At 53.2% G+C, this 16,415-nt stretch overlaps 1 protein-coding gene across 1 annotated transcript in view; it reads left to right on the top strand.

Annotated features, from left to right (window-relative positions):
• The first annotated feature begins 622 nt into the window (after nucleotides 1-622).
• LOC132834487 (large neutral amino acids transporter small subunit 3-like) overlaps nucleotides 623-16,415 on the top strand; it is a 54,566-nt gene continuing 38,773 nt past the window's right edge. The window contains exons 1-4 of the mRNA XM_060853402.1: nucleotides 623-781; nucleotides 14,337-14,538; nucleotides 15,845-15,900; nucleotides 16,316-16,392. Coding sequence (XP_060709385.1) covers nucleotides 628-781; nucleotides 14,337-14,538; nucleotides 15,845-15,900; nucleotides 16,316-16,392 — 489 coding nt within the window. The 5' untranslated portion in view covers nucleotides 623-627. The remainder of the gene's footprint in view (nucleotides 782-14,336; nucleotides 14,539-15,844; nucleotides 15,901-16,315; nucleotides 16,393-16,415) is intronic.

Here is a 16,415-nt window from a genome sequence, read left to right as displayed (position 1 = left end):
CTCTCTTCACCCTCTCTCTCTCTCCACCTTCTCTCTCTCTCTCTCCATCCTCCCTCTCTCTCTCCACCCTCTCTCTCTCCACCCTCTCTCTCTCTCCACCCTCTCTCTCTCTCTCCGCCTCTCTCCATCCTCCCTCTCTCTCTCCGCCCTCTCTCTCTCTCCACCTTCTCTCTCTCTCCACCATCTCTCTCTCACTCCACCCTCTCTCTCTCTCCACCCACTTCTCTCGCTCTCCCTCTCTCTCCACCCTCCCTCTCTCTCTCCACCCTCTCTCTCTCTCCACCCTCTCTCTCTCTCTCCGCCTACTCTCTCTCTCTCCACCCTCTCTCTCACCACTCTCTCTCTCTCTATCCCTGCCCTCTCCAACCTTTCTCTCCCCTCTCTCTCCATCTCTTCAGCCCCTCTCTCTCCGCGCGCTCTCTCTCTACCCTCTCTCTCTCCCCCTCACACATCTCTCGATCTCTGTATCTCCCCCACTCCCTTCTCTATCCACCCTCTCTCTTCCTCACTTTCTCCTCTCTCTCTCTCTCTCTCTCTCCACCCACGTCTCTCCCTCTCCCTCTCCCTCTCTCTCACACGCACTTCTCCCCTCACTCCCTGTCGCTTTCTCCCCTCAGGCTGGGTGGTATGGCGCCTTCTCTGGCCCAGGCGTACCGGCGGCGATGGTGGATGGCCATAACGGCCGTGATTGAGAACCTGCTATTCTCGGCTGTTCTCCTTGGGTGGGCTTCGCTCCTGCTGATGCTGACCAAGGAAGGCTTTTACTCTCACCTCTGTACAGGTAGGTGGGGGACTGCCCCCTGTCCATCGGCAAGGAGTGGGGGTAACCGGGGGGCAAAGGGGGCATACGTGTGTGTGTGTGTGTGTGTGTGTGTGGGTGGGTGTGTGTGTGTGTGTCAGGGTGCATGTGTGTTTGTGTGTGTGTGTGTATGTGCGCATGTGTCTTTCTGTAATGCACCTGTATTTGTGACTGTCTCTGTGTGACCATGTGTCTGTGTCTGTCTCTGTCTCTGTGTGTGACCGTGAGTCTGTGTGTGCATGTGTTACTATGTGTCTGTGTGTTACTGTACATCTGTGTGTGCGTCGGTGTGTGTCCGTGACTGTGTCTGTGTTTGTGTGTGTATGTCCATGCATATCTGTATGTCTGTGTATGTGTCTGTGTGTCCGTGCGTGTCTATGAGTATGCATCTGTGTGTGATTGTATGTCTGTGTGTGACTTTGTACCTGTGCGTGTCTGTGTGTGTGTGACTGTGCGTCTTTATATGCGTGTCTATGTGTTACTGTGCGTCTGTGCATCTGTGTGTCCGTGTGTGACTGTGCACGCCTGTGTGTGTGACTGTGCACATCTGCGTGTGACTGTACATCTGTGTGTGTCCGTGCGTGCCTGTGTGTCTGTGTGTGTCTGTGCGCGTCGGTGTGTGTGTGCGACTGTACACCTGCGTACGTCCGTGTGTGCCTGTGTGTCTGTGTGTGACTGTGCGCGTCTGCATGTGTCCGTGCGCGTTGGTATGTGTCCGTGCGTGACTGTACATCTGCGTGTGTCCGTGCACATCTGTGTGTGTCCGTGTGTGACTGTACATCTGCGTTTGTTCGTGCGCGTCTGTGTGTGTCCGTGTGTGACTGTACATCTGCGTTTGTTCATGCGCGTCTGTGTGTGTCTGTGTGTGACTGTGCGCATCTGCATGTGTCCGTGCACGTTGGTATGTGTCCGTGCGTGACTGTACATCTGCGTTTGTTCATGCGCGTCTGTGTGTGACTGTGCGCATCTGCATGTGTCCGTGCACGTTGGTATGTGTCCGTGCGTGACTGTACATCTGCGTGTGTCCGTGCACATCTGTGTGTGTCCGTGTGTGACTGTACATCTGCGTTTGTTTGTGCGCGTCTGTGTGTGTCTGTGTGTGACTGTACATCTGCGTGCGTCTGTGCGTGCCCATGTGTGACTGTATATCTGCATGTGTCCGTGCACGTCTGTGTGTGTCCGTGCGTGACTGTACATCTGCGTGTGTCCGTGCGTGCCTGTGTGTGACTGTACATCTACGTGTGTCCGTGCTTGCCTGTGTGTGACTGTACATCTGCACGTGTCCGTGCTTGCCTGTGTGTGTCCGTGTGTGACTGTGCGCGTCTGTGTGTGTCCATGTGTGACTGTATATCTGTGTTCGACCGTGTGTGACTGCACGACTGTGTGTGTCCATGTGTGACTGTGCACCTCTGTGTGTCCGTGCATGTCTGTGTGTCCGTGTGTGACTGTGTGTGTCTGTGTGCGTCCGTGTGTGACTGTACATCTGCGTGTGTCCATGTGCGCCTGTGTGTGTGTCCATGTGTGACTGTACATCTGTGTTTGTACGTGCTTGCCTGTGTGTGTCTGTGTGTGACTGTGTGTGCCTGTGTGTGTAAGTGTGTGACTGTGCATTTCTCTATGTGACCATGTGTGACTGAACATCTGCGTGTGTCTTGTGCACGTCCGTGTGTGTTCGTGTGTGACTGTACATCTGCGTGTTTCTGTGCACGTCTGTGTCTGTCTGAGTGTGACTGTGCACGCCTGTGTGTGTCCGCGTGTGATTGTACATCTGTGTGTGTCGATGCGTGGCTGTTTGTGTCCATGTGTGACTGTATATCTGTGTGCGTCTGTGTGTGACTGTGCGCACCTGTGTGTGTCCGTGTGTGACTGTACATCTCTGTGTGTCCGTGCGTGTCTGTGTGTGTCCGTGTGTGCCTGTGTGTGACTGTACATCTGCGTGTGTCGTGTGCACCTGCGTGAGTCCGTGTGTGACTGTATATCTGCATTTATCCGTGTTTGCCTGTGTGTGTCCATGTGTGACTGTGCACCTCTGTGTGTCCATGCACGTCTGTGTGTCCGTGTGTGACTGTGTGCGTCTGTGGGTGTCCGTGTGTGACTGTACATCTGCGTGTGTCCGTGTGCGCCTGTGTGTGTCCATGTGTGACTGTACATCTGTGTTTGTACATGCTTGCCTGTGTCTGTCTGTGTGTGGCCGTGTGCGCCTGTGTGTGTAAGTGTGTGACTGTGCGTTTCTCTGTGTGACCATGTGTGACTGAACATCTGCGTGTGTCTTGTGCACGTCCGTGTGTGTTCGTGTGTGACTGTACATCTGCGTGTTTCTGTGCACGTCTGTGTCTGCCTGAGTGTGACTGTGCGCTCCTGTGTGTGTCCGCGTGTGACTGTACATCTGCGTGTGTCCATGCATGTCGGTGTGTGTCCATGTGTGACTGTACATCTGTGTGTGTCCATGCGTGGCTGTGTGTCCATGTGTGACTGTATATCTGTGTGCGTCCGTGTGTGACTGTGCGCACCTGTGTGTGTCCGTGTGTGACTGTACATCTCTGTGTGTCCGTGTGCGTCTGTGTGTGTCCGTGTGTGCCCGTTTGTGACTGTACATCTGCGTGTGTCGTGTGCACCTGCGTGAGTCCGTGTGTGACAGTACATCTGCATTTGTCCGTGTTTGCCTGTGTGTGTCCGTGTGTGACTGTGCACGTCTGTGTATGTCCATGTGTGACTGTACATCTGTGTGCGGCCGTGTGTGACTGTGCATGTCTGTGTGTGTCCGTGTGTGACTGTACACCTATGTGTGTCCGTGTGCATCTGTGTCTCCACGTGTGACTGTACGCGTCTGTGTGTGCCCGTGTGTGACTGTACATCTGCGTGTGTCCGTGTGCGCCTGTGTGTGTCCACGTGTGACTGTACATCTGCGTGTGTCCATGCGTGTCGGTGTGTGACTGTGTGTGTCTGTGTGTGACTGTGTGCATCCGTGTGTGACTGTACATCTGCGTGTGTCTTGTGCGTGTCTGTGTGTGTCCGTGTTTGACTGTACATCTGTGTGTGACTGTGCACGTCTGTGTGTGACTGTGTGTGACTGTGTATGACTGTACATCTCTGTGTGTCCGTGTGCATCTGTGTGTGTCTGTGTGTGTCTGTGCGCATCTGTGTGTGTCCGTGTGTGACTGTTCATCTCTGTGTGTCCGTGCGCGTCTGTGTGTATGTGTTTGACTGTTATTGTCTGTGTGTGACTGTACATCTGCATGTGTCTCATGTACATCTGTGTGTTTTCGTGTGTGACTGTACATCTGGTTTGTCCGTGTGCGTCTGTACATCTGCGTGTATCCGTGCGTGCCTGTGTATACGTGTGTGACTGTACATCTGTGTATGCCTGTGCACGTCGGTGTGTGTCCGTGTGTGATTGTACATCTGTGTCTGTGCGCGTCTGTGTGTGTCTGTGTGTGATTGTACTTCTGTATGTATGCGTACTTTCCTGTGTGTGTCCATGTGTGACTGTACATCTGTGTGTGTCTGTGCGTGTCTGTGTGTGACTGTGCGCGCCTGTGTGTGTCCGCGTGTGACTGTGCTCGTCTGTGTGTGTCCGTGTGTGATTGTACATCTGCATGTATGTGTGCTTGCCTGTGTGTGTCCGTGTGACTGTACATCTGTGTGTGTCCGTGCACGTCGCTGTGTGTCCGTGCGTATCTATGTGTGACTGTGCGTGCCTGTGTGTGCCCGTGTGTGACTGTGCTCGCCTGTATGTGTCTGTCTGTGACTGTACATCTGCGTGTGTCCGTGTGTGACTACATCTGCATGTGTCCGTGGGCATCTGTGTGTGTCCGTGTGTGATTGTACATCTGCGTGTATGCGTGCTTGCCTGTGTGTGTCCATGTGTGACTGTACAAGCTGTGTGTCTCTGTGCATGTCGGTGTGTGTCTATGCGTGACTGTGCGCGCCCGTGTGTGACTGTGCGCACCTGTGTGTGTCTGTCTGTGACTGTACATCTGCGTGTGTCCCTGTGTGTCTGTGTGTGTCCATGTGTGATTGTACATCTGCGTGTGTCCGCACATGTCTGTGTGTGCCTGTGTGTGACTGTGCGTGCCTGTGTGGGTCCGTGTGTGACTGTGCGTGCCTGCGTGTGACCGTCTGTGACTGTATATCTGTGTGTGTCCGTGCACGTCGGTGTGTGTCCGTGCGTGTCTGTGTGTGACTGTGCGTGCCTGTGTGGGTCCGTGTGTGACTGTGCGCACCTGTTTGTATCTGTCTGTGACTGTACATCTGTGTGTGTCCGTGCACGTCGGTGTGTGTCCGTGCGTGTCTGTGTGTGACTGTGCGTGCCTGTGTGTGTCCGTCTGTGACTGTACATCTGTGTGTGTCCGTGCACGTCGGTGTGTGTCCGTGCGTGTCTGTGTGTGACTGTGCGTGCCTGTGTGGGTCTGTGTGTGACTGTGCGCACCTGTTTGTATCTGTCTGTGACTGTACACCTGCGTGTGTCCGTGCGTGTCTGTGTGTGTCTGTGTGTGACTGTGCGTGCCTGTGTGGGTCCGTGTGTGACTGTGCGTGCCTGTATGTGACTGTGCATGCCTGTGTGTGTCTGTCTGTGACTGTACATCTGCGTGTGTCCGTGTGTGACTGTACATCTGTGTGTATCCGTGTGTGCCTGTGTGATTGTGTAGATGTTGGTCCCCCTGTTGAGAAGAGCTCGTGAAACCCAGTCGGTTGGCCTGTTCGGAGTTACAGATGGTACCAGGCCAGGCGAGGGTGTGACAGGGAGAAGTTTACAAAGGCACCTCAAGGGGATCCGGAGACACTCTCAGGGAAAGGACTGGGAAATAAAAACAAATTGGAGACAGAGGAAGACGGTGTTTCTCAAATGACTGGGGAAGTGATCAGATACAAAAGGGACGTGTTTGCTCATGTTGACGAATTACTGGTTCCAGCGAAACACTGAAACAGGCGCTGAACAAAACCTGGTGAGTGTAGGAGGGAACCCTAACCTACACATCCCTGAAGACTGTGGGACAACTTAGCACGGCCAATCCACCCTAACCTACACATCCCTGAACACTATGGGACAATTTAGCACGGCCAATCCACCCTAACCTACACATCCCTGAACACTATGGGACAATTTAGCACGGCCAATCCACCCTAACCTACACATCCCTGAACACTGTGGGACAATTTAGCATGGCCAAGCCACCCTAACCTACACATCCCTGAACACTATGGGACAATTTAGCACGGCCAAGCCACCCTAACCTACACATCCCTGAACACCGTGGGACAATTTAGCACGGCCAATCCCCCTAACCTGCTCACCTTTGGACTGTGGGAGGAAACCGGAGCACCCGGAGGAAACCCACGCAGAGACGGGGAAAATATTCAAACTCCACACGGACAGTTGCTCCGAGGCTGGGATCGAACCCGGGTCCCTAGTGCTGTGAGGCAGCAGCGCTAACCAGTGAGCCACCGGGCCACCCTAAGGAGACCTAAGGGGCAACGTTCTCCCCCAGAGGGTGGTACGTGTATGGAATGAGCTGCCAGAGGATGTGGTGGGGGCTGGTACAATGACAACATTTAAGAGGCATTTGGATGGGGATATGGATAGGAAGGGTTTGGGGGGGTATGGGCTGGGTGCTGGCAGGTGGGACTAGATTGGGTTGGGATATCTGGGTCAGCATGGACGGGTTGGGTCCGTTTCTGTGCTGTTCCAACCCTCGGACTCTATGACTCGAGATGCTGGAATGAAGTCTTCTTGTTGGGGGGTTGAATGACGGATATCTCAGTTTGGAAATAGGGCAGTCCAAGCTGTGTTGTCAGCTTTGAGTTCACAAAACGTTTCCTGCTTGTGGTTTTGATCTAACCGGTCGGTAACGAGTGGAAAATGAAAGTTAAAGATTTCTTCCCCTCGCAGTTTAGTGTTCCCAACAAACTACCCCTGGATTGAGATGGCATCAGCGTTCACTTGGATTGTTGAGTTCAGATGAGTCAGAAAGAGAGTGACACAAAGGATGGTGGTTCGTGTCGTGGGGCATTGACAGGGCGCAGAGCTGGGCTGAGAAGTGGCAGATGGGGTCCAACCTGAAAAAGGGTGAAGTCTTTGGAAGGTGGAATTTGAAATGCAGAATACAGGCTTCAAGGCAGGATTGTTGGCTCTGTGCGTGTGTGCAGGAACAGAGGGATCTTGGGATCCACGTCCAGAGATGCCTCAGAGTCACCACCCAAGTTGATAGGGTGTCGTCTTTCATTAGTAAAGGGGATTGAGTTTAAGAGCCACGAGGTGATGCTGCAGCTCTCTATTGAACCCGGGTTAGACCACCCTTGGGATATTGTGCTCAGTCCTGGTGGCCTCATTGTCGGAAGGATGTGGAAGATTGAGAGAGGGTGCAGGAGAGATTTGCCAGGATGCTGTCTGGACTGGAGGGCATGTCTTGAATGGAAGGAGCAAGGACTTTTCTCATTATGAGTGAAGAGGTGACTTGGTAGAGGTCTCCAAGTGGGCGGCACGGTGGCCCAGTGGTTAGCACTGCTGCCCGGGTTCAATTCCCGCCTCAGGCGACTCTCTGCGTGGAGTTTGCACGTTCTCCCCATCTCTGCGTGGTCCGGTTTCCTCCCACAGTCCCAAAAATGTGCAGGTTGGGTGAATTGACCCGTAGTGTTCGGTGAAGGGGTAAATGTAGGGGAACGGGTCTGGGTGGGTTGCGCTTCGGAGGGTCGGTGTGGACTTGTTGGGCCGAAGGGCCTGTTTCCACACTGTATCTAACCTAATCATACAAGATGATGAGAGGGATAGCCAGAGGGTGGGAATGGCGATCACGGTGGGGGATGGGGGCATAGTTTTAAGGCACTGGGGAGCTGTCAGAGGTGTGGGGTCTTTGCACAGAGGGCGGTGGGGGTGTGGAAGGCACTGGGAGTTCAGTCGGAGCCATTCGGGACGTTTAAGCGACAGGGTCATGGATGACCGTACGATGGAGGGCACCCAGCTTCGTCTGAGCTGAGAGTGGGACACAGGGCCAGCACCACATCGAGGGCCGAAGGGCCTGTGCTGTGCTGTACTTTCTAAATGAATCTCTTGAAGAGTGTAATGAGTGAAGGGACATTATTCCGAGGGAGATCACAAAGGCAGAGAGAAGATTTTTTTTTAGATTACTTACAGTGTGGAAACAGGCCCTTTGGCCCAACAAGTCCACACCGACCCGCCGAAGCGACAACCCACCCATACCCCTACATATACCCCTTACCTAACACTATGGGCAATTTAGCACGGCCAATTCACCTGACCCGCACATCTTTGGACTGTGGGAGGAAACCGGAGCACCTGGAGGAAACCCACGCAAACACGGGGAGAACATGCAAACTCCACACAGTCAGTCGCCTGAGGCGGGAATTGAACCCAGGTCCCTGGCGCTGTGAGGCAGCAGTGCTAACCACTGTGCCACCGTGCCGCCCATAAACCCTAAGCAAATATTGTTCAGGATAATCCAAAGAGATTTCACCAGTGCATTGAGCGTAAGTAACTAGTGAGAGTAAGGCCCCTTAAAGATCAACGCTGCCATCTTTGTGTCATACCTCAGGAGGTGTGAGAGATATTAAATGAATATTTTGCGTCTTTTCTTTACTGAGGTGAAAGAAATGGAAGCTAAAGACCTCTGGGAAATAAATATTGATTTTTTTTTCACTGGAGTGTAGGAGGCCGAGACGCGGCCTTAACGAGGGGGAGATACAAGGGAAATATAGTCATAGCGATGTACAGCAGGGAAACAGATCCTTCGGCCCACCCCGTCCATGCTGACCCAGATATCCCAACCCAATCTAGTCTCACCTGCCAGCACCCACCCTCCAAACCCTTCCTATCCACATACCCATCTAAATGCCTCTTAAATGTTGTCATTGTACCAGCCTCCACCACATCCTCTGGCAGCTCATTCCATACCCGTACCACCCTCTGGGGGAAAAAGTTGCCCCTTAGGTCCCTTTTATATCTTTCCCCTCTCACCCTAAGCCTATGCCCCTCTAGTTCTGGACTCCCCCACCCCAGGGAAAAGACTTTGCCTATTTATCCAATTCGTGCCCCTCATGATTTTATAAACCTCTATAAGAGTCTCCGACGCTCCAGGGAAAACAGCCCCGGCCTGTTCAGCCTCTCCCGAGAGCTTAAACCAATGGCATGTGTATTTTCCTTAGGGAGTGGGATTTCAAAACTAAGGGGGTCATACCTTCAAGAGAGAGGAGAAAGATAGAGAAAAGGTGAGAGCAATTTTTTTTAAGAGGATGGTCCGTGTGGAATAAACTTGCAGAGGACGTGGTGGTTTGTTCAGGTATAGTTACAACATTTACTGGAGATCTTAGAAAATGTAAGGATGTCATAAACCTTCAGGACTGTGGACATAGAATCAAAATAGCTACAGGACTGTGAGACCTGAACTAACTCGACAAAAGGTCAATAAATCTTGCTCCGGCAAAGTAATTGGTCTTTATTAACAGGGAAACTGCACTCAGAGTGGCTGAACTCTGGGGTGGCCCGGTGGCGCAGTGGTCAGCGCTGCTGCCTCACGGCGCCAGGGACCCAGGTTCGATCCCAGCCTCGGGGGAGACTGTCCGTGTGGGGTTTGCACATTCTCCCCGTGTCTGCGTGGGGTTCCTCCGGGTGCTCCAGTTTCCTCTCACAGTCCAAAGGTGTGTAGGTCAGGGTGGATTGGCCGTGCTAAATTGTCCCACAGTGTTCAGGGATGTGTAGGTTAGGGTGGATTGGCCGTGCTAAATTGTCCCACAGTGTTCAGGGATGTGCAGGTTAGGATGGATTGGCCGTGCTAAATTGTCCCACAGTGTTCAGGGATGTGTCGGTTAGGGTGGATTGGCCGTGCTAAATTGTCCCATAGTGTTCAGGGATGTGTAGGTTAGGGTGGATTGGCCGTGCTAAATTGTCCCACAGTGTTCTGGGATGTGTAGGTTAGGGTGGATTGGCCGTGCTAAATTGTCCCATAGTGTTCAGGGATGTGTAGGTTAGGGTGGATTGGCCGTGCTAAATTGTCCCATAGTTTTCAGGGATGTGTAGGTTAGGATGGATTGGCCGTGCTAAATTGTCCCACAGTGTTCAGGGATGTGTCGGTTAGGGTGGATTGGCCGTGCTAAATTTTCCCACAGTGTTCAGGGATGTGTCGGTTAGGGTGGATTGGCCGTGCTAAATTGTCCCACAGTGTTAGGTGCATTAGTCAGGGGGAAATGGGTGTGGCTGGGTTACTCTGCGGAGGGTCGGTGTGGACTGGTTGGGCCGAAGGGCCTGTTTCCATGCTGTACATCTCTATGACTCTATGTGGACTTAGCCTCCTTCAGGTCCTCTGAGGTTAGCAATGCTTTGACCTTTTCATATAGTCTTAATTTGCGATGTGTTACAACCAGGGTTTGGCCAGTTTTCCCATCATGCAACGGTCTGTTTCGCCCAGTTTCACAGGGCAAGACAATCAGGGCAGGACTTATACACTTAATGGTCAGGTCCTAGGGAGAGTTGCTGAACAAAGAGACCTTGGAGTGCAGGAGTGAAAGTGGAGTTACAGGTAGATAGGATAGTGAAGGCAGCGTTTGGTATGCTTTCCTTTATTGGTCAGAGTATTGAGTACAGGAGTTGGGAGGTCATGTTGCGGCTGTACAGGACATTGGTTAGGCCACTGTTGGAATATTGCCTGCAATTCTGGTCCCCTTCCTATCGGAAGGATGTTGTGAAACTTGAAAGGGTTCAGAGAAGATTTACAAGGGTGTTGCCAGGGTTGGAGGGTTTGACGTACAGGGAGAGGCTGAACAGGCTGGGGCTGTTTTCCCTGGAGCGTCGGAGGCTGAGGGGTGACCTTATAGAGGTTTATAAAATCATGAGGGGCATGGATAGGGTAAATAGGCAAAGTCTTTTCCCTGGGGTGGGGGGAGTCCAGAACTAGAGGGGCATAGGTTTAGGGTGAGAGGGGAAAGATATAAAAGAGACCTAAGGGGCAACTTTTTCCCCCAGAGGGTGGTATGTGTATGGAATGAGCTGCCAGAGGATGTGGTGGGGGCTGGTACAATGACAACATTTAAGAGGCATCTGGATGGGGATATGGATAGGAAGGGTTTGGGGGGATATGGGCCGGGTGCTGGCAAATAGCACTGGATTGGGTTGGGATATTTGGAAGGGTTGGGCCGAAGGGTCTGTTTCCATGCTGTATATCTGTGACGTGATTCTAATCTATCGTGGGATGTTGTAGGAAGTCATGGAGAAAATAATGTGGCCCCTTGCTGAAATATTTGCGTCCTGCATAGCCATGGGTGAGGTTCCAGAGGGACTGGAGGGTGGCTCATGCTGTGCCTTTGGTTAACTAAAGGAGATACCCGGCGAACGATCGCACCCGCGGGTCTGACATCAGTAAGTCATCAGAGGTGGCTCTGAAAGACAGCGTTGAAGCTCGCCTTCGGAGAGGCAAGGAATGATTAGGGAATGGCCAACGTGGCTTTGTGCCAGGGATCGGAAACTGGATCGAGAGTTTTGAACAAAGCAGCCAAGAAAATCGTTGCGGGCAGGATGGCAGACTGGGACTTTGGTGAACCCTTTGCCAAGGTTCCGCCCGCTCGGCCAGTTAGTGAAGGGAGATCACATGGGAATTTGGGGAGATCTGCCGATTGGATACAAAATTGGCTTAACGGTGGGAGGCGGAGTGACGGTGGAGGGTTGTTTTTTTTTCAGACAGGAAGTCTGCGGTGTTTCACCGGGATTGGTGCCGGGACCACTTCGGTTAGGCCGTTTATGTAAGCATTGTAGCTGAGAGCCTGGTTAATAGGGGTGGCGGATGACACCGAAATTGGTGGCACAGTGGGCAGCATAGGAGGCTATTGAGGATCACAGACAGGTCTTCATCGATTGGGTCACTGGGCTGAAACGTGGCGGATGGAGATTAGAGTCATAGAGGTGTACAGACCCTTTGGCCCAACCCGTCCATGCCGACCAGATATCCCAACCCAATCTAGTCCCACCTGCCAGCACTTGGCCTATCCCCCCAAACCCTTCCTATCCATATCCCCATCCAAATGCCTCTTAAATGCTGTCATTGTACTAGCCTCCACCACTTCCTCTGGCAGCTCATTCTACACACGTACCACCCCTTAGTTCTCTTTTATATCTTTCCCCTCTCACCCTAAACCTATGCCCCTCTAGTTCTGGACTCCCCCAGCCCAGGGAAAAGACTTTGCCTATTTACCCTATCCTTGTCCCTCATCATTTTATAAACCTCTATAAGGTCACCCCTCAGCCTCCGACGCTCCAGGGAAAACAGCCCCAGCCTGTTCAGCCTCTCCCTGTACGTCAAACCCTCCAACCCTGGCAACACCCTTGTAAATTTTCTCTGAACCCTTTCAAGTTTCACAACATCCTTCCGATAGGGAGGGGACCAGAATTGCAGGCAATATTCCAACAGTGGAATAATTTGGATAAATGTGAGCTATTGCAATTTGCTCAAATAAAAAAAGGACAGGGTATATATCACTAAAAATAAGGCCCTGGGTAGTGTTGGAGGACAGAGAGACCAAGGGATTCAGGTCCATAATCTCTTTGAAGTTTGCGTCACATTTGAGCAGGGTGGTTAAGAAGGCGTTTAGCTAGTTTGCCTTCATTACTCAGAGTGTAGGAGTTGGGACGTCCTGTTGGGGTTGTACAGGATGTTGGTGAGGCTTTGTCTGGTGCACTCCTGTCCGGTTCCGGTCGCCCTGTTCCAGGGAGGAGATGATTAACCTGGAAAGGGTCCCGAAGAGATTTCCCAGGATGTTGCCAGGAATGGAGGGACTTGAGTTATAAGGAGGGGCCGGAACTTCCATCACTGGAACGTCGGGGGGCTGAGGGGTGGCCTGATCACAAATCATGAGGGGTAAATGGGAGATGTATTGTCCTGAGGGTGTGGGATTTCAAGGCGAGAGGACACATTTTTTTTTAAGGAGAGAAAATAAAGATTCAGAAAAGACAATGGGCTTTTTTATAAAAGAGAGTGGAATAAATCTGCAGAGGACGTGATGGTTTGGAAATACAGTTGCAAAGTTTGAAGGACATTTGGATAAATCCATGGGTAACAAATGTTTGGAGGGACATGGGCCAAATGCAAGTCAGTGGGTCTGATTTATTTTTGGGATGATAGTCACTGTGCAGGAGTAGGACAGAAGAATCGATCGAAACCCGACAATGTGGAATAAGGCCCTTCAGCACAACAGGTCCGCACCGACCGTCTGCAGAGTAACCAACCCATTTCCCTCTCACTAATCCCCCCTAACCTACACATCCCTGAACACTGTGGGACAATTTAGCACGGCCAATCCACCCTAACCTACACATCCCTGAACACTGTGGGACAATTTAGCACGGCCAATCCACCCTAACCTGCACATCCCTGAACACTATGGGACAATTTAGCACGGCCAATCCACCCTAACCTACACATCCCTGAACACTATGGGACAATTTAGCACGGCCAATCCACCCTAACCTGCACATCACTGAACACTATGGGGTAATTTAGCACGGCCAATCCACCCTAACCTACACATCCCTGAACACTGTGGGACAATTTAGCACAGCCAATCCACCCTAACCTACACATCCCTGAACACTGTGGGACAATTTAGCATGGCCAATCCACCCTAACCTGCACATCCCTGAACACTGTGGGACAATTTAGCACGGCCAATCCACCCTAACCTACACATCTCTGAACACTATGGGACAATTTAGCACGGCCAATCCACCCTAACCTGCACATCACTGAACACTATGGGGTAATTTAGCACGGCCAATCCACCCTATCCTACACATCCCTGAACACTGTGGGACAATTTAGCACAGCCAATCCACCCTAACCTACACATCCCTGAACACTGTGGGACAATTTAGCATGGCCAATCCACCCTAACCTGCACATCCCTGAACACTGTGGGACAATTTAGCACGGCCAATCCACCCTAACCTACACATCTCTGAACACTATGGGACAATTTAGCACGGCCAATCCACCCTAACCTACACATCCCTGAACACTGTGGGACAATTTAGCACGGCCAATCCACCCTAACCTACACATCCCTGAACACTGTGGGACAATTTAGCACGGCCAATCCACCCTAACCTACACATCGTGTCGGAGGGTCAGTGCTGAGGGAGGGCCGCACTGTCGGAGGGTCAGTGCTGAGGGAGGGCCGCACTGTCGGAGGGTCAGTGCTGAGGGAGGGCCGCACTGTCGGAGGGTCAGTGCTGAGGGAGCGCCGCACTGTCGGAGGGTCAGTGCTGAGGGAGCGCCGCACTGTCGGAGGGTCAGTGCTGAGGGAGGGCCGCACTGTCGGAGGGTCAGTGCTGAGGGAGGGCCGCACTGTCGGAGGGTCAGTGCTGAGGGAGGGCCGCACTGTCGGAGGGTCAGTGCTGAGGGAGGGCCGCACTGTCGGAGGGTCAGTGCTGAGGGAGGGCCGCACTGTCGGAGGGTCAGTGCTGAGGGAGGGCCGCACTGTCGGAGGGTCAGTGCTGAGGGAATTTTGTGAAACCTTTGTTCTTGTCGTCCCTTCTCAGAGTCTGGCAACGTCTCTGTGAACTCCTCAAGCGATTGGCATGACCAGAACATCACACACGGATCGTGGGCCAGCTGTGTGGACCAGGCGGAGATGTTGAACCTGGGCTTCACCATCGGCTCCTTTCTGTTGAGTGCCACCACTTTACCCCTGGGCATCCTGATGGACAAGTACGGGCCAAGGATGCCACGGCTGATTGGCAGGTAAACCTCTGACCCTGAGTCCTGACCTCTGACCCTCACCCTCACCCTGACCCCAATCCTCCCCCGACCCCTGACCCCAAACTAACCCCCTCCACCCCCCACCCTTCCACATCCCCCCCAACCCTAGGGGTTGGGTCTATTATGTTTCCCCTGCAGTAGGGCAGCCATTCAGCCCCACCTTCCCCAGCCTATAACACAATATCACCAGGAGGCCATTCAGCCCTTCCAGCCTATCTCCTATTCAAGGAACTGCTGAATGATCTGAATCCCTGCTCCTCCAAAAAATGTCTCGAGAGGGTTTGGGGGGAGAATGTGGCCAGGGTGCAGCTGAAGAGACCAGGCCCGGCCCAGAGACGGGCAGTCAGCCCGAGAAGTGGGCGGCCATTTTGGGAGTGGGTCAAGGCTGAGTGTCTTTGCTTGTTGTTTGTGGGGGCGGGGTGGGAACCTTCAGAATTCCATCCCGGTCCGCCCAAACTGTGAGGTACGCCAGGCAGGGACGGAGGGGTGGCCAGGGATTGAGGGGGACTTGGGGTGGAGGAGACCAGGCCACAGATCTGACGGGGAGGGGCGGCCATCTTAAAGTGGCGGAACGGGCTGGAGGGAACGCCGACCGCGTTGGATACACTCTCGGCCTCAGGATGGAGTGATCCAGGTTGAGTTGATTTCCAGAGAGTTCCCGGGAAGTTAACGCGAACCCTGTTTTAAGCAAAACACCGGCTCATCCTCCGTTGGATATCGACTGGGGGTCCGGGCCTAGTCATTTCGGGAGACAGGGTTGGGGAAGGGATCCACATGGATAATCCCGGGGATGTGGGGCCTCGGAAACTGGGATAGACCGGAGAGGCCGGGCCTGGTCTCCTCAGAGACAAGATCATCGACAGGAGATTCGATCGAGGGGTTCGAGGTCGCGAGGGGGTGGGGGGGGGGGGGGGGGGGGAGCTGGAGAGAGTCGAGAGGGAGAAACCATTCCCATTGTTGGGAAGATGAGGAATCAAAGGGACACGGATTGAAGGGGACTGGTGACAGGAACACCGAGAGACACCAGGAGAAACCTTTTCACTCCGTGAGGGGTTAGGGTCTGGAAGGTGCTGCCTGAGAGTGAGGGGGGAGGGAGGGAGGGTCACTCGAGGGGTTAGGGTCTGGAAGGTGCTGCCTGAGAGTGAGGGGGGAGGGAGGGTGGGTCACTCGAGGTGTTAGGGTCTGGAAGGTGATGCCTGAGATATTGCCCACCAATGGCGCAGTGCTCCTAACTTTCTCTCTCTGTCTCTCTCTGTCTCTCTCTCTCTCTCTCTCTCGCCCTCTGTAGTGCCAGTTTTGCCCTGTCCTGTGCCATGATAGCCACAGCTGCCTACAACCCACCAAGTGAGTACATCTGTGCACGACTGGTCTTCCCCCGAATGGTATCGTCTCGGGACTGCCCGAGCTCAGGCCTAGCCCAGAGCGACGGACATACCGTCCCTGACCCTGGGAGCGCTGGATGCTGACACTGGGTATAAAGTGGGAGGAGGGACACACTGTCAGGGTGATGTAGAGGGAGCTCTACACTGTATCTAACCCTCCCCGTGCTGTCCCTGGGAGCGCTGGATGCTGACACTGGGTATAAAGTGGGAGGGGGGACACACTGTCAGGGGGATGTAGAGGGAGCCCTACACTGTATCTAACCCCCCCCCCGTGCTGTCCCTGTCCCTGGGAGCGCTGGACGCTGACACTGGGGATAAAGAGATTGTATCACACAATAATTGCCTTGTTTATCTCCCCCTAATCCCCTCCCTCACAGGTCTCTCTGCGCTGATCTTTCTCGCCCTTTCTCTCAATGGCTTCGGAGGGATTTGTTTGACGTTTTCATCTCTGACCGTGAGTTCCTCTCTCTCTCTCTC

This window comes from Hemiscyllium ocellatum, chromosome 40 (genome assembly GCF_020745735.1).
Source record: "Hemiscyllium ocellatum isolate sHemOce1 chromosome 40, sHemOce1.pat.X.cur, whole genome shotgun sequence".
Taxonomy (NCBI): domain Eukaryota; kingdom Metazoa; phylum Chordata; class Chondrichthyes; order Orectolobiformes; family Hemiscylliidae; genus Hemiscyllium; species Hemiscyllium ocellatum.
The sequence above is the reverse complement of the archived record's forward strand: the minus strand, read 5'-3'. Positions and strand labels throughout refer to the sequence as shown.